Source organism: Cricetulus griseus, chromosome 9, assembly GCF_003668045.3.
Source record: "Cricetulus griseus strain 17A/GY chromosome 9, alternate assembly CriGri-PICRH-1.0, whole genome shotgun sequence".
NCBI lineage: Eukaryota > Metazoa > Chordata > Mammalia > Rodentia > Cricetidae > Cricetulus > Cricetulus griseus.
In genome coordinates, this window is record NC_048602.1 from 5,575,352 (window position 1) to 5,597,910 (window position 22,559).

General features: G+C 54.7%; 3 protein-coding genes and 1 pseudogene across 5 annotated transcripts in view; 3 read left to right on the plus strand and 1 right to left on the minus strand.

Moving 5' to 3' along the window:
* Positions 1–11,609, plus strand: part of Wdr62 (WD repeat domain 62) — a 42,001-nt gene extending 30,392 nt beyond the window's left edge. Inside the window, exons 19-31 of one of the 3 annotated variants that reach the window (XM_027431283.2) lie at positions 216–341; positions 1,615–1,748; positions 4,255–4,307; positions 6,424–6,642; positions 7,591–7,718; positions 8,063–8,166; positions 8,408–8,551; positions 8,747–8,881; positions 9,182–9,296; positions 9,401–9,498; positions 9,796–10,476; positions 11,027–11,172; positions 11,264–11,609. In XM_027431283.2, the coding sequence (XP_027287084.1) occupies positions 216–341; positions 1,615–1,748; positions 4,255–4,307; positions 6,424–6,642; positions 7,591–7,718; positions 8,063–8,166; positions 8,408–8,551; positions 8,747–8,881; positions 9,182–9,296; positions 9,401–9,498; positions 9,796–10,476; positions 11,027–11,172; positions 11,264–11,527 (2,347 nt within the window). In that variant the 3' untranslated portion in view covers positions 11,528–11,609. Of the gene's footprint in view, positions 1–215; positions 342–1,614; positions 1,749–4,254; positions 4,308–6,423; positions 6,643–7,590; positions 7,719–8,062; positions 8,167–8,407; positions 8,552–8,746; positions 8,882–9,181; positions 9,297–9,400; positions 9,531–9,795; positions 10,477–11,026; positions 11,173–11,263 lie in introns of those variants that run through there. The other 2 variants (XM_027431284.2, XM_027431285.2) reach the window with 2 other exon arrangements.
* A 2,890-nt stretch (positions 11,610–14,499) lies between these two features.
* On the plus strand, positions 14,500–14,883 carry LOC113837361 (annotated as a pseudogene).
* Positions 14,884–16,962: 2,079 nt separating this feature from the next.
* LOC113837368 (putative transcription factor ovo-like protein 3) lies at positions 16,963–20,378 on the plus strand. Its single transcript, XM_027431287.2, is given in 4 exon segments — positions 16,963–17,512; positions 17,515–17,616; positions 18,320–18,521; positions 20,102–20,378. Coding segments are annotated over 4 exon segments (639 nt in total). The 5' UTR covers positions 16,963–17,386; the 3' UTR covers positions 20,311–20,378.
* On the minus strand, positions 20,379–21,984 carry LOC113837369 (DNA-directed RNA polymerase II subunit RPB9). Its single transcript, XM_027431288.2, has 6 exons — positions 21,842–21,984; positions 21,707–21,761; positions 21,289–21,362; positions 21,120–21,194; positions 20,645–20,696; positions 20,379–20,504 (listed from the first exon to the last, which is right to left on the minus strand). Exons 1-6 carry the CDS (start codon positions 21,898–21,900, stop codon positions 20,442–20,444), a joined length of 378 nt encoding a protein of 125 aa, XP_027287089.1. The 5' UTR covers positions 21,901–21,984; the 3' UTR covers positions 20,379–20,441.
* Positions 21,985–22,559: the final 575 nt, after the last annotated feature.

Consider the following 22,559-nt stretch of genomic DNA (forward strand, 5'->3'; position numbering starts at 1 on the left):
GCCCTGTCTTATGGGGTTAATAGGTCCAGTTCTGCCCCAGAGCTCTTTTTCTTGAGTCTTGAGGCCCCTAGTTTTCTGGGTTGCCTGGCTCTTGAGCCGAGCAGACAGGGCACCTAGGAAGAAGGGGGTATCTATATGATGATGTAGGGGGCTCCAGGCTCAGACATGGCAGTGGTTACCATGCACACTTCCTTCCAATTTCTTCCCCTTTGCAGCTGCGTGTTCATCTGGCACCTGGGCCCAGAGATCACCACCTGCATGAGGCAGCACTTGCTGGAGATCAATCGCCAGGAGCAGCAGCAGCGGCAGCCCAAGCACCAGAAGTGGGGCGGCCCCCCCAGGTCCTGCCAGCCCCAAGACCTTCCCTGCAACCTTAGCCTTGGGGATGTCACGCTTTGGAAACAAAGTTCCAAAAGCACAATTTAACAGCAGTTTTAAGCGAAAGTTGTGACATATACAGCACACCTTTGATCCCAGCACTCGGGAGGCAGAGGCAGGCGGATCTCTATGAGTTCGAGTCCAACCTGGTCTACAGAGCGAGTGCCAGGACAGCCAGGACTACACAAAGAAACCCTAAGAGAGATTTTAGAGCACAAAACCTTAAATGCCTTATTGAGTGTAGTGATGAGGAAGCTCCAGGCTGGGGGAGTAGAAGGACCTGCCTGCCCAGCAGTGGGGAAGGGTGCTTAGAGGGTAGGACTCCAGTGGCACTGAGTGTCCTCTTACCCTTCAGCACAGAGCTGGTCCTTTGCTTCCTTGAATCCCCAAAGCACATTTCTTTAGTCTTTATACACACACTCTCAAACTATTTGGAGTGAATTCCCATAATGATTTCTGTAGGCAGAAGTTTTCCTGTCCCAACTGGCTGCTCCCAAATAACCGGCAGCTGTTCCCCCAATAACTGCCTCAGAGACTTAACATAAATTTCAAATGCTGGGCCTATAGCTCAGGCTTGTTACTAGCTAACTCTTACATTTAAATTAACCCATGTTTCTTATCTGTGCTTTGCCACGTGGCTCATGGCTTGTTACCTCATTTTCTACATGTCCTGCTTCCCCAGTGGCTGGCCAGAATTTCTCCTGACCCTGCCCTTCTTCCCATCATTATCCAAGTTTTGTTGTCCCACCTATAATTCCTGCCTGGCTACAGGCCAGTCAGCTTATAATTAAACCAAATCCACAGCAGATTTTTTTTATATAGTCAGGCTGGCCTTGAACTCAAGGCAGTCCTCCTGCCTCAGCCCCCAAGTGCTAAAATATAAGCATGAGCCACAATGCCTGGCTCAGTTTCTGGTTTGAGATTGAAGGGGTTAGGAGATTTCTTCTCTACTCTGGGTCTGTCCCTGTCTGCCTCTCACACTGAGACTTAGGCAGGCTCCCAGGTGCCCATGAGGACTGGGCCACAACCACAACCACTGGTCTTGAGGTGGCATTGGAGATGTCACAGGCTGAGGTACCAAGGAACTGTGCTCCCTTTGCTGCTTAGTTTTGAAGCTAATACCCTGCTGTGTGGCTCTCAACAGAGGCAAGGCTGAAGCTGTGGACAGACCCAGCTCTAGGCCAGTTCCCGCCTAACCCCATTCACCTAGGCTTCCTTTCTGTTTTTCTTCTGAAGCCAGGAGACATGTGTATCCATACCAAATGAGATCTGCTCCCTGAGCCCTGGAGAGCAGACGGAAGATGAGACGGAGGAGGAGTGTGACCCAGAAGAGATGCTGAAAACACCGTCCACAGAGAGCTTGGATCCAGGTTAGGGAAAAGGCCCAGTGGCCTGGGGTCAAAACTGGGAGTGTAACAGTTGAGGTAACCAGAAAATGATTTGGTTGATGTAACTGAAAACTAAGAATACTAGTGTCAAGCTTTGCTGGGCCCAGGGTCAGGTGCTATCAAGGGGGAAGGTTCTTCCCCACTGAGTTTGTGCACTCCCTATCATCCCATCATTCTACTCCATCTCCAGGAGAGGCTAGCCTGCTCAAAACACTTGAAAATATATATCAGGTAGGGTGTGGTGGTGTATGCCTTTAATCCCCAAAGCAGGAAGGCCAGCCTGGTCTACATAGCAAGTTCCATGACAGCTTGTACTACATAGAATAGAGAAACTGTGTCTCAAAAAAAAAAAATTTGCTGAGTGTGGTTGCTCGCACCTATAATCCCAGAATTTAGGAGGATTGCAAGTGCCAGGCCAGCCTGAACTACATAGTAAGAGCTTATCTTAAAACCAGGAAGAAAAGGATCTGAACTACATGGTAAGAGTTTATGTCAAAACCAGAAAGAAAAGGATCTTTTTCTGTCTGGCTCTGCTTTCCTTCACATTGCCTTTGCGCTCAGGCAGACACCCTTTTCGAGGGGAGAAGAGGACTCTCTATCCGCCGTGGGCTTGTAAAACTGCAGAGGGATGAACGTGCCTTCCTACTGCTCAAGCAAGATTCTGACATAAACTGTGTCCCTGTTCCGAATCAGTCTCCGTGATTAGCCAGTTCTTGGCACTGAGGCTTTGTCAACTGAACTTAGTACCTGACCAAGGTGGGAAGGAGTGGAGGTCTAGGGGTTTCCCCTGGGGGTTTCCACTATCGATATTTGATGAAAGGCTGGCTGTACGCCTGCTTCCCTGCATCTGCCCTCAGGGTTGCAAGGCTTCTGGGCTGGCTGAAGAAGAGACATAGTCACGACTAAGATTCCCCCTTAGAAGATGCTCCTAGCAGGGCCCGTGTGGTACACATTTGTAATCACAGACAGATGCTCAGGAAGTTCAGGCAGGAAGATTAGAAACTCAAGACCAGCCTGGTTTACAGAGTGAGTTCAAGGCCAGCCTGGGGGAACTTAGTGAGGCCCTGTCTTACAATAAAAAGGCCGAAGAAGCTGCTCAGTGGTGGAGCGTTTGCCTGGCGATGTGAGACTCTGGGTTCAGTCCTCAGTACCACACACAAAGAAGGAAGCCTTCTCCCCCAGTCACTTGCAGGGTTCCCATTGATCTCACTGGCCACTGTGCCTCCAGCTGTGAGAGAGGCTAGAAACAGTGACAGAATGGGGTGTCTGAAAGGTGGCTTTCCCTAAAGGGCAAATAGGGGCTTCTTGGTACACAACGGCAGTGTGAGAATTCAGCCAGAAAAGCAGGTAGGTTTATTTGTTTGTTTCAAAACAGAATTTCTATGTTTAGCCTTGGCTGTCCTGGAGTTCCCTTTGTAGACCAGGCTGATCTTTCAACTGGGGGCAGTTTCAAGATGGGGTTTCTCTGTGTAGCAGCCCTAACTGCCCTGGAACTTGATCTGGAGACCAGGCTGGTCTCAAACTCAGAGATCCACCTGCCTCTGCCTCCTGAGTGCTGGGACTAAAGGTGTGAGCCGCTACCACCTGGCTGCAGGTGTTTGAGAATAAGCTAAGTTTTCTTGTTGTCTCCCTCACTCCCAGCCTACTATTCCATGCCGACCATGGTGTAAATTGTTGGCCTTTCCCTGAGCACTAATACTCTGTGTGTGTGCATTGCAACACATCCTATTATGTGTGTAAGTCTTGGTATTGTGGAGCTACTATTCTTACCTTTCCCCTCTCAGGAACAGCTTAGCTGACTGTGAGAGAGTAAAGCACAGACCCGTCTTTCACAGCACTCTAGTACAGTTACTCCCCATGCAAGTGGGCATTTAGGGTTTCTTTCTAGTTTCATGGAGCATTGTTCTGGAAGCTCTACCTGACCCTCCTGGGCTCTCTCCTCGAGCAGTTGAGTACTCTTTCTGGACCAGACACACTGGGTCCTGACATGAGCATGTTTTTTATTTTCAAAAGGAACCCCAAGAGCGCTCCACATTCAGTTAGATGTCCCATCTAACACAGTGTGTGAGCCTATACTTCCTTTCCCCATGTGCAGGACTGAGCTCAGGGCCCTGCACATGCCAAACTCACACCCTGCAGCTGAGCCACTCAATCTTGGCTTGGATCTTTTGAAACAGGCTGTCACTGTGTAGTCCAGACTCTTGCTTCTCCTGCCTCAGCCTCCTGCGTATCGAGATTACAGGCACACACCACTATACCCAACACTGACCGCCCCCAGCCACTGCCCCAACCCTAATATTTAGACTTGGTCAGTTTTAGGAGTTAAACAGTGTGTTTTATTGTCTACATTTGCATCTTTCTGACTGAGTGAGGCTGAGCATGTTTTAATCCATGGGTTCCTGTGCTACTCCTTTTAGAGAATGCCCAGTTGTAAATGGAGTTCATTCATCTCTAAGGTTGCTCGACCTCTCTCTTCCTGTGTCTGTAGGTCCTCCATGCCTGCTGACCAATGGCAAGATGCCACTCTGGGCAAAGCGGCTGGTGAGTCTACTGGAAGAGGGGGAGACTTGGTAGCGGGCAGAGGAGGAGCCCTCCCCCTTCTGGAGCTCCTTTTGTCCTTCTGTGTCTCCTTTTCTTGGAGAAGCCATCACCCTTCAGTCTCAGCTGAGGCAACCTTTGGTTCATGCAGTCATCTGCCCCATGCCTGCTGCTGTCTTGGCCGTTGGAGGTGGGACAGGGAGGACAGCAGATAGTCTAGCTCTTCCGGGCCTCTCCACCTGTGAGGGGAAGTAGCCACATTAAATAGATAAGCCATGTCACCTGTGGGAGCCGACACATGCTAGAGAGGAAAAGAAAGACTCTTCGGGACATCAGTTCAGTGCCAAGTGGCATCTGGTGATGTCTCTTGGAGCCTAAGAAGGTAGAGTGACAGGAAATAGGTCAAGGGACAAGCAGGTAAGGGCCTAGAAGAGAGGCTGGGAACTGGATTGGAAGGACATGGTTGACTCTAGAGGGGTTGCAAAGGCGGAGCCCTTCAGTTGGATATGAGGAAAGGAAAACTACCAAGGTAGTGTTAAAATGGAAGGAATGGTTGTTGACATGGAAGAGGGACAGGCTAGGAGCTGGTGAGCAGAGGCTAGTAGCAGGACATGGATGAGGGACAGGCTAGGAGCTGGTGAGCAGAGGCTAGTAGCAGGACCGTAACCTCTAGCCAGATCCCAGCTTGGTGGTGTATAGGCCTATCATCCCAGCTACTCAGGAGACCGAGGCAGGGGTGATAACAAGGTCACGGCCTGCATGGGCTGTGGAATGAAGGGAAGGCCATCCCAGGCAACTAGTAAGACACCAACTCAAAATTTAAAAAGTAAGGTGGTTACAATGAGGAGGCGGGGGAAGGGTCTGGCGTTTAAGACAGCCTGGGCTATGTGAGGCTCTGTCGGTAACAAAATAGCGGGTTGGGGGTGTCGTCAGTCAGTCCATTACTTGTTAGCACTCACGAAGCCCTAGGTTTGGTCCTCGGCACCACCTGAGCCAGGTGTGGCGATGCACATCTGTAGTCCCAGCCCCTGAAGGATAAAGGCAGGATGGAGGAGACCGAGAGACCCCGTAGTAGTAGTAGTAGTAGTAGTAGTAGTAGTAGTAGTAGTAGCAGTGGGTAATAACAAAAAGAGAGCCGATGCTGGAGTGAAAACCCTGTGAGGCCTTTCGTTACTCCCTGGTACTGCAAAAGGCAGAACAAAAGGCTCATTAGTTTACTTCATCCCCAAGGCCATAGCTAAGGGCAAGGCCTAAATGCCAGGCTTCCCTTGCCCACACATGGTTATAGTGAGATTCAACAAACGTTCACTCCATTCTGGGCCCGTCTGTGGTCTCATTTTATCTTCCCTTGTCTGGAGATAATTAGCTATTATGTTCTATTATTGGGCTGTTACATATTTTAATTTTCTGGAAAATCATTTTACATTGTGAAACCACAATAAAGTTACTTTTGTATTTAGGAAAACTCTTCAGGGAAGTAGGTGCTTTTCCTGTCCCTATTTCACAGACAGGGAATCTGAGGCTCCCGGAAGTGAAGTGCCTGGTCAGCTGTCTCACGGTTGGGCGTTGGAAGCTGTGGGATTACCAGAGTCACAAATGTGCCCTCCCCAGCAGTGGCTTTGGTAGAATAGGCACGAGGCTGCGTTTGAGTGGCAGAGCTGACAGTCTGTTGGTGAAATGCAAGTCAAGTGGAGAGGAGGGTGATGCCACTGTTTGAGGCCTAAGAACCGCAATAAATCATTGCGGCTGTCAAGTTAACGGGAGTCTGGAGTAGAGTCCCCAACATAGTAACTTTTAGGCACGCGTGGAGATGTGGCTCAGCCTCGGTAGGAAGTTCAGAGTCCGGCCTTGTGGCTTTCATCTATAATCCCAGCTCTTGAGAGGCAGAGGCAGAAAAACTGGCTACCTAGCAAGTTGCAGCCACCCTAGGCTATAGGGTAACTCTTTATCTGAAAGAAAGGAGGGAGGGGGGAGGCGTATAGGTTCAGGATGGACTATATGGTTTCTGGAAGCTGTTTCTTAGAGGTGTGAAGCCAGGCGGCTCGATGAGATCTGCGTAGCCCTCGCTGAGCATACGAACACGTGGCTAGCCGCCTGACCACCGTCCCTGTCCCTCAAGCTAGGGGATGATGATGTGGCAGACAACTCGGCTTTCCGTGCCAAGCGCAGCTACCAGCCACATGGCCGCTGGGCAGAGCGGGCTGAGCAGGAGCCCCTCAAGACCATCCTGGATGCCTCCCCGCTGGATTTCGACTTTACACCCTTGAAGTCTGAAAATGCAGAAGAGTCTGTTGTGGACTTAATGGAGCCACAGAACCTGTTGGGCCTGCTAAGCGAGGTACAGCCTGCCCCCCACGCCCGCCAGCAGGCCCTGCACTGTGGCTGTCCACTCGGGGGAGGAGACAGGGCTCCAGGAGATGGGGGGGGGAGGGCAGGAGGGTGAGCCCAGGCCCAGTGTACAGCATGACTGTCGAGACAAACAAGTAGTCTGTGGTAGAGGGCCACTGAGAGGTTGAGAGCTTGGGCCTTTCCTCTAAGTGGGGAGTGCTCAAGTGGGCAGAAGCTGGATTAGATCCTCCCTGTTCTGTAACCTGAGGTTAAGAGGCTTGCCTCTCTCCTGAGTTTTCCACAAATGGTCCTGTTGTGTTCCCTGCCCCCGAGGACTCACAGATGCTCGGCTCTTCTCCTCTCTGCCAGAGGGCAGCCCTTTCCTTTTCTAAGATGTATGGAACAGTGTTCACACGGGAATGAACATGGCTCCGGGGGGAGGCTTGGTGAGCGACCCGTGTCTCTCAGATTCTTACCACCCTCACCACACATAGCATTTTCTACCTCCTGGAAAATCTCTTGTGACCCCAAGTCAATATCCCCAGCCCTGCCTGAGGGAGCCCATTGCATGACCTCTCCCCATGAACTGCTTTGCCTGTTTTCCGTCATCGTTTTGGGGGCAGGGTCTCATCGTGTAATTCTGGCTGGCCTGGAACTCATTACGTAGACCAGGCTGGCTGTAAACTCAGAGACTTCTGCCTCCCGAGTACTGGGACTGAACGTTTGCCGCTGCGTGCACCAGCTAGCGCCTTGCTTATTCTTGACTGTCCTGGAGACAGAGGCGCCTGGGTGGAGGAGGAGGTCTGGCTGAGTGCTGCACCTCACCCTGTCCCTGACCTGGTGTCTGGCAGTGGGGGCTTCGGGATCACTCCTCTGCCACTGTGGCGGAACAACTGGCAGCCTTCCAGGGCCTGGGTGTCATGACTGCCCTCAGAATGGCTCTGCTCTTCACCCCCAGTCCGAGAGACCCCAAGAGGACAGTCGAGGACACCCCTCCTTCCTGCCTCTACAGAGGCAGTCCACCGAGGCGAGAGAGCTCATCCTCAGCTCCCCAGAGGCAGAGGTGATAGTCTCAGGGATGCACAGGTGAGTGTCCTATGCGCCATCCCCCGGGGAGGGGGAGCATGCACAGGTGAGTGTCCTATGCACCATCCCCCGGGGAGGGGGAGGGGGAGCCATCGCTGGAGAGCGGGAGCCCCTGGTGATAGGCCCAACCTGGAAAAAAGTTTGTAACTCTTCAGTGGCCTGTGGGCGTGGGCGTGGGTGAGCATGGGTCAGATGGGCTCAGCTGCAGCCTGGGTTTACTTGGTCCCAGGTTGGATGAGGGGTTCTTCTAGGAGGCAGGAGAAGCCGTGGTGTGCTCTGGGAGCAGGGTGTGGGCCCCTGGGTTCTGGGCAATTGCCAGGGTAACCCCACCCCTCATGGTGCAGGGAGTACTACAAGGAGGAGGCAGAAGCAGGGCCTGAAGACCAGCAAGGCGACTCCTATCTCAGGGTGTCCTCTGCCAGTCCAAAGGATCGGAGCCCGCCTGAGGGTAAGTGGGGAGCACCAGGCACCCCATGCTCTACAACGGCCCCTTCCGGGCACTGGGAGTAGCCTTGGCCCAGTACTCCAGTGGTCACAATGCCATCACCTGAGCATGCTGAGCCCACTGGCCGAGCTCTCAGCTCTGCCACTCACTCCATAAAAATGTGGGGCGGTACATGTCACGGCCATCCTCCAGATGGGGGAAACAAAGGCCAAAGCAGCTGAGTGATATGCCCTGTTTCACTTAGGGCAGGCTCCTGACCCTCACTCTGTTCCTTCAGACTCCGGGGAGTCGGAGGCTGAATCGGAATGCAGCTTTGCCAGTGCTCATTTCTCAATTTCACGGACTGACTCTGGCCTTCGCCTCACCATGACGATGCCCCCCGAACCAGGTAAGTCCGGTGTAAAGACCCCTATCAGTCCCGGGCCTCCGTTTCCTCAGTGGAAAACTGGCATCTCCTTCTCAGCCTGGTGACAACTAGGTCAGGCGAGTGTGGCAGAGAGTCTAGATTTCTCCATCCATTGTTAAGTGGCGTCTGCCATGACTCAGTGCTGACAGCTCCTCTCTCCACCCTGTTCCCATCCAGAGCTCCCAAGTATAGAAGAGCTTGTCCAGCCTGAAGTGCTGGGCTTGGCCAGTGGCTCCTTACCCCAGACCCCTGAGCAGGAGAAGTTCCTCCGTCACCACTTTGAGACCCTTACTGATACTCCCACTACTGAAGGTAAGGCCTGACCTTGCACCCAGATGGTGTGTGTGTGTGTGTGTGTGTGTGTGTGTGTGTGTGTGTGTCTGTGTGTCTAGTGCTGGCCAGGCATAGTGTATCGACTCCTATCCTAGGACCTCCTCCATCAGTCCAAAGACCCGAGCCCACCTGAGGGTGAATGGGCAGCAAGCAGGCACCTTTGTGGTCTGTGACGGCCCTGGATAGGGAAGTGAAGGCAAGAGCAGATGGTTTGAGCCGCACTTCACACTTGAGGCACGTGAGATGCGGGCAGGCCTGAGGCTCCATTGGTCTTCCTAGAGCTCTTTCATGGATCAGTGGCAGACATGAAGATCTCAGAGGCTGACCACCATCTCTTCAATCCCCGGCTGAGCATCTCCACCCAGTTTCTCTCACGACTCCAGAAGGCCTCCAGGTAGAAGCCAGTGACCCCCAATTTCCCTTTCCTCAGCCACGCCCCTCCGTGACCCTCGGGTCAGGCTATGTGAACTTCTCTTTTCCACCTGGCTTCTTCCCCAGCTTCCCTCCCCGGCTGCCCCTTCACCTTAGGAAGTCTCCAGAGGTCAAGCCTACAGGACAAGGATGCGGCCAGTCCAGAGCAGGGTCCCTGAGAGCAGGTACTGGCTACATGTCCTCAGATGGGACCAATGTGAGTATTGAGGTCACGCCTAGGACCCAGGGCTGCAAGCCAGGAGGCCTTGTCTTTACCACAGAGCTGGGCTTGGAGGTCCTCTCTGGGCAGAAGGCTGAGGAGCCTCCAGAGGCCTTGTATCTACCAAGTAAATGTCTCCAATCCGAGATGAACAGCCCTGGGTGTCCAGCTGAGCCATGGAATTGTCCGTTCAGATGGTGAAGCATTCCTAGGGCAGGGCTCTGAGACTCGTGTACAAGTGAGCCATCTGCTTCCTTTGCAGCTCCTTCCCTCACAGGCCTGGCCTTCTGTGTCTCTTCCTCCTCGGTGCCACCCACAGACAGGAAGCCTCCAACACCCACATCTGTACCTATCACAGGCCTGGATCAGAGTGTCTGTGCCCCGTCTACATGTTCTTACCTGGAGACGACGACTAGCTCACATGCCAAGATATCACGTAGCATGTCTCTTGGGGACAGTGAGGGCCTTGTGACACCTGAGCCATCCAGGTCACTTCACAAACCCTTATCCATGGGAGAACTGGCTTCCCTGGGCCAGGAACCCCAGGCCATCCCCACCATAGTGACTCTCACTTCTAGCATCGAAGGCCAGGATCCTGCCATGCCTTCCTGGGGCAATCATGAGGCCCGAGCCAGCCTCAAACTGCCCTTATCCAGTGTCTGTGGCCAGCTCCTGTCTTCACCCCCACTGGAGCCACCCATCACATGTGTGTGGTCTCAGGACTCTGTGGATGTCCAGCCTGGTGTGACAGCCACAGTAGCCAGCTTCCCAGCACCCAGCCCTGTAGATGCTAGCACCCCAAGACTCCACAGCTCTGTGTTTCTCCCAAGGACCTCAGCCTCTGGGCCCCTCATCCCTCCTGGCCATCCCAACAGCCTCCAACTTCTAGAGACCAGGTCTAGGGTGCCTAGTAGTACCGCTGCTCTCCTGGAGCCCACCCCTGGTGAGTACTACCATGGGACACGGATAGAGAGAGCCCTAGCCTGTCCCCTGTGCCGCTCGACTCCTCTGCCAAGTAGGACGCTCACCCTAGCCACAAGAGGGACTGTGTTATTCATTCACTCATTCATTCATTCACTCATTCATCCATTCGTTCATTCATTCACATAGTTAATGAGCACATGCTGGGCTTTGTTCTAGGTCCTGGGCACATGAGACATGGTGACAAACAAGAGGACAAACGAGAGAGTTGATTCCTACGCTAGGGGAGATACCCAGACCAAAGTGTCAGACGTATCACAAGGTGATACAAGTTACTGAGAGAAATAAGGCAGGGGGAAAGGGGCGGGGAGAGCAGTGTAGCTTCAATTTTAGGATGGCAACAACATGATTTAAGGAGAAGTTTCTATCCAGCAGAACCCTGTGAGGAAGAGAGGCCTTGGGGACTGAAGAAAGTGGTCCAGGGCCAACAGTCATTAGCCCAGCCACCTGGCCTCTCTCAAGCCATCCAGAAAGTCAAACTATCTTGGTCATTCACTCTTCTCTACCCCCAGATATGCCGGGCAGCCCTGGACACTGTGGGGAGCCTGGGCTCCCAGCTGAGGTCCTGCCCCCAGCACTCCTTGAGCTGGGCAGTATAAGATCAGTCTCGCACAGGCTGCAGGCTGTCTTCCAAGAAGCCCTTGACCTTTACCGAATGGTAAGCTAAGGAGCCCAGGGCAGTGCGGGAGAATGGGCAGGGCTCCCTGGCAGTACTGCATGTCCCCTGACAAGCTTGCCATCCCTTACAGTTGGTCTCCAGCAACCAGCTGGGTGCCGAACAGCAGCAGGCACAGACGGAGCTGGCCTCCGCCTTTCAGTGGATCCACAGCCAGCTGGAAGCCAGCAACTGGATGGCTGCAGCTAACACGGCTCCACCCCAGACACTGCCTAGCCCCGGCCTGCCTTCCTCACCTACACTGTGTCTCCTGGCCAGCCCAAACCTGCAGGCCCTGCTGGAACACTACTCAGAGCTGCTGGTGCAGGCTGTGAAGAGGAAAGCAAGGGGCGACTAAAAGCCGGCAGCCCCTCCACCAAAGCCTCGCTGCTCAGCAGAGATTGATTTTAAAGCAAATAAACTGACTAAATTAAATAGTTTTCTGGAACCTGTCCTGTCTGTAAAGCCCTCCTCAGTGGATGCAGAGAGAGGGGGGGTAAAGGGTCCGCATGGATGAACCAGCCTGGAGACTCGGCTTTGCTTCAGCTCTAGGCCCTGTTCTGTGCACCTGCCAGCAGGGAACATGGGACTAACAGGAATGATGAATGCCAGGCCTGGCATCCCATGTAGCCTGTCCCTAGCATACTGAGCTATTGCAGGGGTCATGTGTGCTCTCTGCCCATTGGAGCCCATCCTTAGGAGGAGCTAGGATTCTATGCTTGTTTGCTTGCTTTTTGTTTTTGTTTTTGTTTTTTTCAAGACAGGGTTTCTCTGTCCTGGAACTCACTCTGTAGACCACGCTGGCCTTGAACTCACAGACATCCCCCTGCCTCTGCCTCCCCAGTGCTGGGATCAAAGTCGTGTGCCACCACCACCCAGTAGGAGCTAGCCTTCCTGACCCTACAGGTGCTTTCAAACCCAGTGGAGCCGCTGGGGTCATCACGGGTCTGACCCTGTCCTCAGTACATACACTCCTGGCTGATGGCCCTAGGCTAAATTCACACTGGATCCGGCGGGGTCTGGGTTGTCATTGTCACATCTGCAGCAGGGGCAGTAGGAGACAAATACCATTGAAGAATCTGCAGCAGCCCCAAGCCACCTAGTTGCTGGGCCCTGTGATGCCTTCATCTGAAAGAACTGTATCCAGCTTCATCCCATGAGCCAACTGCAGACATAGAACCTTCCTAAGAAGGCCACTCCAGACCTCACTCATCCTGTCCCAAGTCCCTGTAAAAAGGAACCCAGCAGAGGGGTCTCCTAAAGGCCAGGGCCATCACCCAGCTCCAACCCATCCACTCTTATAAAGGAAGGCCCCTTGTGGATAGTCACAGTAGCTCTGATTAAGAGGAGAACAGCCAGGCAGTAGTAGCATGGGTCTTTAGTCCCAGCACTCGGGAGGCAGAAGCAGGTGGGTCTCTGTGAGTTCATTGCCAGCCTGGTCTACAGAGCGAGTTCCAGGACAGCCAGGGCTACACACAGAGAAACCCTGTCTCAAAGAAACAGTCTTGTTGGGCTGGAGAGATGGCTCAGAGGTTAAGAGCACTGGCTGCTCTTCCAGAGGTCCTGAGTTCAATTCCCAGCGACCACATGGTGGCTCACAACCCTCTGTAGTGAGATCTGGTGCCCTCTTCTGGCCTGCAGGGATACGTGCAGGCAGAACACTGTACACATTATAAATAAATCTTGGGGGGAAAAAAAAACCAGCCTTGCTGGACCTGAAGGGTAGTGCTGTACAGACAGCAGCTTGACTCTGTCTCCTAGCAACAACGGAGCCAGCTGTGGACATAGGGCCCCTGAGCAGATAGCTCTCCCCCGTTAGTGTGGCAGCCCAGCCTTTGCCACCACTATGGGCCCACACTTGGCTCCCCCGATATCAGGGCAGTTCCTAGGCAGTGAGACATCAACCTACACAAGGGACACCAATCATTATGAAGTCCTGTCGGTGTGACATGGAGCCACTTCAGCCCCATTTCTCAGCCAAGTCAGCTGAAACTCAGAGCCTGCCCAGACCCAACTGCCAAATTACACACCTGTAATTCTGTTAGTCGGCACTTGGGAGGGGGAGACTGGAGAATCAGGAGTTCAAGGCCAGCTTCAGCTACATAAGTTTGACACCAGCCTGGATTGCATCAGCGGAAAAGCAACAAAAAACAGGTTGAAGCATTGGCTCCATGGTTAACTGCTCTTTCGGAAGATGCCAATTTCATTATCAACACCCACACCTGTTCACAAGCACTGGTAACTCCGGCTCCATGGATCCGATGCCTCTGGTCACCGCAGGCGCTTGCACTGACATGCACCTTCACACATACGCCTGCACACACAAAAGTCATGCTTTTTAAAGGCCCGAGAGGTGACGTGCCCAGGCTCTACCCTCTAGGATGTACAGAGAAAACGTGGCAAGGCTCAGCGTGCAGGTGAGGGGCAAGCTCTTTCCCTTGTACCCCACGACGACCAATCTAGAAGGCTGACTCCCGTGTTAAGTCACCGTCCTGTCAGTAGGAAAGTACCTGAGAAGCAGGAAAGGTTTGTTTAGGCTTGGGATTTCCAGCTGTGGTTGGCTGCACGGTGCTGTGGGCAGAGCAGAACTTCATGACAGGGGCTGGGGCAGAGAAAGCAGGCTCACCTTGTGGCCAGCAACAGAGAGTCAGATGTCTGGGGACAGGACATGCTCTTCCAGGTACATTTATCAGTGCCCCCCCTTCCTCCAACCAGACCCCTCCTCTTAGTTGCTACCGTCTCAAGAATGCCATCAAATTATGAATCCATCAATGGACTGATCTGCTGCTGAACTTGGAGCTCTCATGACCTAATCAGCTCTCACTTGGATTCTCCAGCCAATGAGACCAACCACCCTTTAGCCCTCGAACCTTTGGAGGAGAACTTTACACTCAAATCTAATACAAGGGACGCAGAGAAATCTTTCCCGGGGTGGGGATGTAGTTCAATAAGAGTTCTGGCCTACCAAACACCAAACCCTGGCGCCCATCCCTAGTACTACAGAGAATGAGCATGATGGCCATTGCAATCTGCAATCCCAGCACTTGAGAGGGAGAGGGAGGAGGAGCACAAGTTCAAGACCATCCTTGGCTACGTAGTAAGTTGGAAGCCAGCTTGGGCTACACAATCCCCTCCTTTTGTTAAGGGGGTGGTGGTGGTGAGATGGCTCAGCGGGTAAAGGCGTTTGCCACACAAGCCTGGTGATGTGAGTTCAATCCCTTGAGCCCACATGTTTTAGGGTTTCTGGCGATGTGATAAAAATAAGTTTAAAAAAAAAAGACAAAAAGTAACAAAAAACACAAGCTCCTCCGGCTCGGCTCGTGGTGAAACATGGCGCAGGGACAGCGCAAGTTGCAGTCTCAGAAACCTAAAAGCAAGGCAGCGGCTGCGGGGGAGCAGAGCCCAGGGCCGAGGAAAGGCAGCTGAGTCATCGCTCCCAAGAAGGCACGCGTCGTGCAGTAAGCTGAAGACCCTGGACGTGGGGATCCGGAAGAAGACTGAGCATGACGTGGTGACGAAAGCCAACTCCAGCCTGCCTAAGAAGCTCACACGGCTGAAGGGTGCATCAGAGAAGATGGTGCTGCCACACCCAGCAAGACACCATCCTACCAGCACTGGGACTTTGCAGGTGACCCCACAGGCTGGCCGGACTTGAGACTTGAAGAGGACCCTGCTGCAGTCCTGATGGCACCTGGGACAGCAATGGGCAGGTGATGATGGCGCCTGAGGCCAGCTCCGCGGGGTTCTGAGGGGGTTCAGGGCCTGTCTTTACTGGGGTGACACAGTGTGATGAACCTGGCTCTGATGTCCCTCCAGCTCTCAAGCAGCTCCATGAGGAGGCTGTTTGGGGGCTAGGTGAGCCTCACTGGTCTCCACAAGAAACTTCTCCCACCCACACAGTGCCCTTGACAGCCACAGACCCAAGAAAGGGCAATGGCATCCATAGCTGTGCAGATGCAGGTAATCTCTTCCCTGGGTCTGGGGTAGCCCCCCCCCCCCCCGACACCCTCTAGTGGCAGTCACTGTCCTATACATGAAGAAGGGTTCCATCTCTTCAGTGAGACACCATCTCATCCCGTCACACTAGTGATCCAGAGCCACCTGGGGATGGCCAATGTTATCCAATAAAGCTGTGCTCACAGAGAAAAAACAAAACAAAACACAAAAACCAGCTGGGCATGGTGGCGCACAGTTTTAGTGCCGGCACTCAGGAGGCAGAGGCAGGCGGATCTCTGAGTTTCAGGCCTGCCTGGTCTACAGAGTGAGTTCCAGGCCAGCCAAGGATACCGAGAAACCCTGTCTCAGAAAAAGAACAAATCAAAACACCAAGACCATAATAAGCAACTTGAGGAGGGAAGGGTTTATTTCACTTCCACATCATAGTCCATCATCTAAGAGAGTCAGGGCAGGAACCTGGTGGCAAGAACTTAGGCAAGGGCCCTAGAAGGGTGCTGCTTACTGGCTTGCTCTTCATGGCTTGCTCAACCTGCTTATAGCTCCCAGGACCTCCTGCCCAGGAGTAGCAGCCCTCAGTGATCTGGGCCCTCCCACATTAATCAAGAATGTTTACCAGAAGCTTGCCCACTGACCAATCTAGTCAGGGCATTTTCTCAATTGAAGTTTCCCCTTCCCAAATAACTCTGGTTTGTGCCAAGTTGATAGAAAACTAGCCAGTACACCACGTAATGGTGGAAAGTAAACCAATTCCTAAAGTTTGTTCCCTGACCTTGACATGTGGTTGTGTATGCCCCCTCTACCATAATTTTAAAAAACGAAATGTACAATTTCTTCCCCAAACCTTTGGAACGACTATTCCCTTTGGCTGGAATCAGGGGTCCAGTTTCATCCCCAGCTACATAAAGGGCAACTTGGGTTACATGAGACCCTCTGTTTAAACAGCAGGGGGTACTGAGATGGCACTTGGCATGCAGGCTTCCTGATCTAAGTTCAGAGTACCTTTCCCTTTCTCTTGAGTCCTCTTCTTTCACCAATCCTACCGGAACTCCTAGGCTGGATTAGAACTTTCAAAATTGGTTCCAGGGGTTCTCTTCCCCCAGTTTTGCCCTATCCCAACTTGGATCACTCTGTTCTTCATGGTTGACCATTCTGGATGTCACTGCTGTCTCCCCTGTGACCTGGTGTCCTCATTTTCAGTGCTGAACTAAGTAAGGTCTGCCTATAGCCCAAGTTCAAATGATGGTTAGGTAGATAAATCAGAGAAAGCCAGGCAGTGGTGGTGGTGGTGGTGGTGGTGCACACCTTTGATCCCAGCACTCTGGAAGCAGAGGCAGGCAGATCTGTGAATTTGAGGCCAGCCTGATCTACATAGTGAGTTCCAGAACACCCAAGGCTACAAAGAGAAACCCTGTCTAAATAAATAAATAAATCTGTGGGGAAAATGTTCACAATTCTTGACGTCTAATTCAGACATCAGATAAGGACCAACTAGAACAGCCTACCCGGAGTGTGGTCAGTTCCTGGCAACTCCAGGGATGGGAGGAGTCCCGTGCACTCACTAGCTGGACTGTTGACAAAGCAGCATTTTAATACCCTCAGCCTGAGAGATGCCATGTCATCTTTGGAAATCTGAAGATGAGAGCTTCCTGCCTGAGGAAGCTCAGCCTGGATCTTGATTTTAACTCACCAATCTGCTGTCACCCTACACCAGTGACAGAGAACAATCACTGCTGTCCCCACCCAACCCCTTGGACAGCTGCTGTGATTTGAATAACCAGGCAGGCTGGTGTGTGTGTGTGTGTGTGTGTGTGTGTGTGTGTGTGTGTGTATGTATGGGGAATGGACACGGGACTGATTTGCCTGGTAAACAGTCCCTGTAGTCCTTCACCCTGCCAGGACTGGGGCCATGTCCCTTCCTTCTCTCTAGGCTAGGCTCTTCTCTCACTCACACCTCTCCTGGGGGTGTGGGGGTGGTCCTCTAGTGTCTCAGGCCCTGGAGATTGCAGAGCTCCTTGGGAGCCTGGCCCCTACAGGGAAGGAACCATAATGGCAGTCCCCCACCCCCCCAGCAGAGGTAACTAGAGCCACTTAAGGCTGCTCCCCAGGCTTGTCCCAGAATTTGCATGGAGAGAATGAGGCTCCTTCGTGGGTCTCCTGACCTCACCTAGTTCTGGATTGTTCTGGGGCTGAGGTCTGACAGGCAGCAGCATATAGGGGAGGCAGTCCTGAGAGGAACTATAGCTGTGCCGTCCTGAAAGCAATGCCCAGGGTCTTCCTTGTGAGGAGTCGGCGTCCACAACCACCTAACTGGAGCCGTGTGCCTGACCAGCTCAGGGGAGATGCCTATGTCCCAGGTATGCACCTCACTGGGCCTGGAGGTGAAGGGCCAGGGAGACACAAGGTATCACCATCTGGCTTCTCTCCCCAGACTGCTGCAGCCTGGCAGTGCCACCAGCGCACAGATCTCCTGGTCTGAGAGACACTTGGGAAGTGGTGAGTCTGTAGCTGGCAGCCAGGACAGGAATGAATTTCCTCTTGCATACGGGAAGCTGGCTGCCCCTTACAGCAGGTCCTTGTGCACTTGCTTCCTGGACCTGAGGTTCTTCCCGGCAGCCAGCTCGCCCCCCCGTCTCGGATAAGACCCATATTCCTAGGGTAGGTGGGCAGTTTAGGGGCCTGCTCTAGGGACCTGGGTCCAATGGGTGCAAGCTAAGTAGAAAGTGATTTATATCAGAACACTGGATAAGGTAACAAAGATGGGGGTGGGAGCTCTGTCGCCTTAACCTCCCAGGAGACGGTCAGCTATGCTGTCCTTGAAAGGAAGGAAAGTGCTAGGTAAAGTTGTGTGTGCCCGAGGTCATCTCAGTATCTGAGAGGCAGGCACAGTATCCAGCAGAAGGGACAGAAGCCCGCTTCCTTACGGAGCTTCTTCCTGTTGGGAGCTGGAGGCACAGACAATAAAACTAGGAAAGCTCGTATTAGCGAAGTGTGTTCTTGGCCATGGAGGGCCATGAAGGTCGGAGTGATGGGATTTGGTTAGGGGAGGTGTTGGGGAGAGGGTGGCACCTGTCCCCACTACTCAGACCCTCTTCTAGTGGTCCTAAGCTGTGGGCACACCCAAGATTCTTGTTTGCAGAGTAGCAAAGCCTGGGCAGGCTCCAGCTGGCCAGGCTAACCCTGCACCCTCTGGCAGTCCTCACAGGGAACACTGACCTCTGCTCCCAGGGCGCCGGGGACACTTGGCTGCCCACTTTGCCCCAAAGCTTTCCCACTGCAGCGCATGCTGACGCGGCACCTCAAATGCCACAGCCCAGCACGGCGCCACGTGTGCCACTGCTGTGGGAAGGGCTTTCACGACGCCTTCGACCTCAAGCGTCACATGAGGACTCACACTGGTGAGTGACAGTGGGGACAAAGCGGGCCTTCTGGACAGGAGACAGGGATGGTGATGGCATGAGACAGACAGAGAGTCTTCTGGACAGAGACAGGGATGGTGATGGCATGAGACAGAGAGTCTTCTGGACAGAGACAGGGATGTGATCATGAGATAGACAGAGAGTCTTCTGGACAGAGACAGGGATGGTGATCATGAGATAGACAGAGAGTCTTCTGGACAGAGACAGGGATGTGATCATGAGACAGAGAGTCTTCTGGACAGAGACAGGGATGGTGATGGCATGAGACAGACAGAGAGTCTTCTGGACAGAGACAGGGATGGTGATCATGAGATAGACAGAGAGTCTTCTGGACAGAGACAGGGATGTGATCATGAGACAGACAGAGAGTCTTCTGGACAGAGACAGGGATGTGATCATGAGACAGACAGAGAGTCTTCTGGACAGAGACAGGGATGTGATCATGAGACAGAGAGTCTTCTGGACAGAGACAGGGATGGTGATCATGAGATAGACGGAGACGTATGGGATGTGGGGTTTCTGGGGACTAGGGAGATCCAGCAGGAACACAAGTAACAAGAGCCCTGAGACATGGTGTACCTCCCAGGAGGCGAGTGTAAGGCTGACTCAGGAAGGGGTCTGGCAGAGGGTAGAGACGGGTGCTGGCTACAGAATCCAGGTCTCAGTAAGTCAAGGCAATTAGTTGCTGGCAGCTTTACAACCTGAGTTCAGTCTTCAGGACCCAGGTGGTGTAAAAAGACTCCTGCAAATTACCTTCCAATTTGTACCACGGCATTCGTGCACACTCACCGGCATGCACACACAAAGGCGCACACACACAGAACAAAAAACATAATTTAAAAAATGAAGCCAGACTGTAGCAGTCCCCTTTAATCCCAGGAAGTGGAGGCAGGGAGATGTCTGAGGAGTTCCTGGACAGCTAGGGCTACACAGTGAGACCTTGTCTTAGAAGTAAATCAATAGGGAATAGGGGACAGAGAGGTGGCTCAGCGGTTAAGGACACTGGCTGCTCTTCCAGAGGACCCAGGTTCAGTTCCCAGCACCCACGTGGCAGCTCACTGTTATTTCAGTTCTGCGGGGCCCCATGCTCTCACAGACATACGTCTAAGCCAAAAAAAAAAGAGGATGTCCATAAAATAATAAACAAGTCTTAAAAAAAAAAAAAAAAGAAAAAAAGGCCGGGTGGTGTTGCCACACGCCTTTAATCCCAGCAGTTGGGGCGGAGGCAGGCGTACTTCTGTGAGTTCGAGGCCAGTTTGGTCTACAGAGTGAGTTCCAGGATAGCCAAGGGTACCCTGTTTCAAAACGAAACAAAAAAAATAATAAAATTGCGGTACCCAGAGTGTGAGCAGTCCAGGGCAGTTTCTTGGGAGGGCGTCCTGATGAGGAATGGAGGGGGCTCAGGGTTGGCTCATAAGGCTATAGGAAGGGCAGCCGACGGCTGCTGGGCCATGAATCTAAGTGTCTGCCCAGCTCGGAACAGGGACAGACCGGGCAAGGTGGGAAGCGGCGGACACGGCCGCTGTCTGCCCCTGCCCTGCCCTGCCCTGTCTTTACAGGGGTGCGGCCCTTCCGCTGTGGGGCCTGCGGGAAAGCTTTCACCCAGCGCTGCTCCCTGGAAGCTCACCTTGCCAAGGTGCACGGGCAGCCAGCCAGCTACGCCTACCGGGAGCGCAGGGAGAAGCTGCACGTGTGCGAAGACTGCGGCTTCACCAGCTCCCGGCCTGACGCCTACGCGCAGCACCGCTCGCTCCACCGCACGGCCTGATGCAGGCCTGATGCATGCGCGGCCGGCCGCTTCCTGCAGCCCGCAGACACGTAAATAAAGGCGGGAAACACTGGTGCACAAACCCGCGTTTATTACAGGCAGGGAGGAGGGAGGAGGGAGGGAGGGAGGGGTCACTCTGTCCAGCGGTGGCCGCAGTGTGGGGCGGTGCACACATAGTACAGGCGCATGGCGTCCTGGGGACGGGAACGTGCTTCCGTTAGTTAGGGTAGGGGGCTCCACCCCAAAGGAGCTTCCCAGTCTTGATCCCAGGAAGGCCAGCGTCAGCCCCCAAGTGGCGTCCCCACCCCCGGGACCACCCCGGCCACCCACTCACCTCCGCTCGGGCACTGTGGGACTGGAAGAACACAGCCTCCTTGTGGCCACACCTAAGGGAGAGGGGACGGTCCAGCGTGACAGCCCTGGTCGGGTGTGTCCCCTCCCTCCCTCCCCCCCCTGCCCCCTGCACACCTAAGGGAGAGGGGACGGTCTACTGTGACAGCCCTGGTCGGGTGTGTCCCCTCCCTCCTTCCCCCTGCACACCTAAGGGAGAGGGGACGGTCCACTGTGACAGCCCTGGTCGGGTGTGTCCCCTCCCTCCCTCCCTCCCCCTGCCCCCTGCACACCTAAGGGAGAGGGGACGGTCAGGTCCAGCGTGACGCCCCTGGTCTGGTGTGACGGCCCCTGGTCGGGGGTGACGCCCCGGGTCGGGTGTGACAGCCCCTGGTCGGGTGGGTGTGACAGCCCCGGGTCGGGTGGGTGTGACAGCCCCGGGTCGGGTGTGACAGCCCGGGTCGGGGTGTCCCACTCACTTCTGGCAGGGGTGGTCCTCCGTCCGCGGCAGCGTGGGGTCCTGGGACACGTCTGCGATGATCTGGGTCAGCTCGCTGCAGGGGTGGGGCGTGAGCACCGTTAGACGGGGGTCCCAGCCCCCACCCGCCCCTGCCCCTGCCCCGCCCTGCCCCAGACCCCGCCACTCACTCCACTTCGTGTGTGATCTTGTTGACGTAAATGCAGCTGTTATCGGCCTCCTGCTGGTAATCGCAGTTCCGGCACTGCAGGGGGTGGAGGGGGTCACACAGGTCACAGGGGGGGCGACGGACAAGGTGGGGTGGCAGGGTGCACTGAGGGGCGGCCCAGAGGCCACCCCTGGGGAGGAGGGAGAGGGAGGAGGGAGAGGAAAGGGGGAGGAGGAGGAGGAGGGAGAGGAAAGGGGGAGGAGAGAGGAGGATGGGGAGGGAGAGGGAGGAGGAGGGAGAGGGAGGAGGGAGAGGGAGGAGGAGGAAGGGAGAGGGAGGGAGGAAGGAGGGGAAAGGGAGAAGGGAGGAGGAGGATGGGAGGAGGGAGAGGGAGGAGGAGGGAGAGGGAGGAGGGACTCGGGAGGAGGGCGCGCACTCACGGCGTACAGCAGGATGCGGTTCTCCTTGTCCTCCTTGGGGTACAGCATGTTGTTACTGCGGGGAGAGGTCAGAGGTCAGAGGCCAGCCGGAAGCCCGCCCCGCTGCTCTCCCACGCGGGCCGCCGCGGGCCTCACCACTCCTGGCAGAAGCGAATCCCCACGAAGCCAGGCTCGTAGGTCCCGTCGGGCTCCATAGCGACCGGCCCGCCGAGCCTTGTGCGCCTGCGCGGCCGCGCTACGGGCCGCGGCGAGGGTCAGACCGCGCGGCGGGCGGCGCGCCTCAGTCCTTTGGGACTCTCGGGCGATGCCGCCGACCCCGGAGCTGGACCTCTCGGCTGACCGAGCAGCACGGGCGTAGGACGGGGGCCGAGACTGCGATGCGCGACGCCGTCCGCCAGGCGCCGAGCGCACACGGGGGAGGACGCCGCTGCTTCCGGGCCCCGGGCCAGCGCGCATGCGCCGAGCTCACTCACGGACCCGGAAACTGCAGCCGCTCTTTCTCCTCCCGCCTCCTGGGCGGCTTCCAGTGCGGCTATTGGCTGGACCTACCAAGAGCCGCGGAGGGCCTCTCGGGATTGGCTGGACCTACAGAGAGCCGCGGAAGGCCTCTCGGGATTGGCTGGACCCACCGAGAACCGCAGAAGACCTCTCGGGATTGGCTGGACCCAGCGAGAGCCGCGGAAAGCCTCTCGGGATTGGCTGGACCCACCGAGAGCCGCGGAAGGCCTCTCGGGATTGGCTGGACCTACCCGCGACTCCGAGAAAGGGCGGTCGCGATTGGCCGTCCGCGTTTGTTGCGGCGCTTGCATTGGTCAGCTTCGGGCCCGGGGGCGGGACTGATATCCCAGAAGGA

Coding starts and splice junctions, on each gene's coding strand:
- LOC113837369 (XM_027431288.2), bottom strand. CDS start 21,900: ATGGAGCCCGACGGGACCTACGAGCCTGGCTTCGTGGGGATTCGCTTC. Junction 21,363..21,706: donor ACCGCATCCTGCTGTACGCC/GTGAGTGCGCGC, acceptor CACCCCCTGCAG/TGCCGGAACTGCGATTACCA. Junction 20,505..20,644: donor CCCACAGTGCCCGAGCGGAG/GTGAGTGGGTGG, acceptor TCCCGTCCCCAG/GACGCCATGCGCCTGTACTA.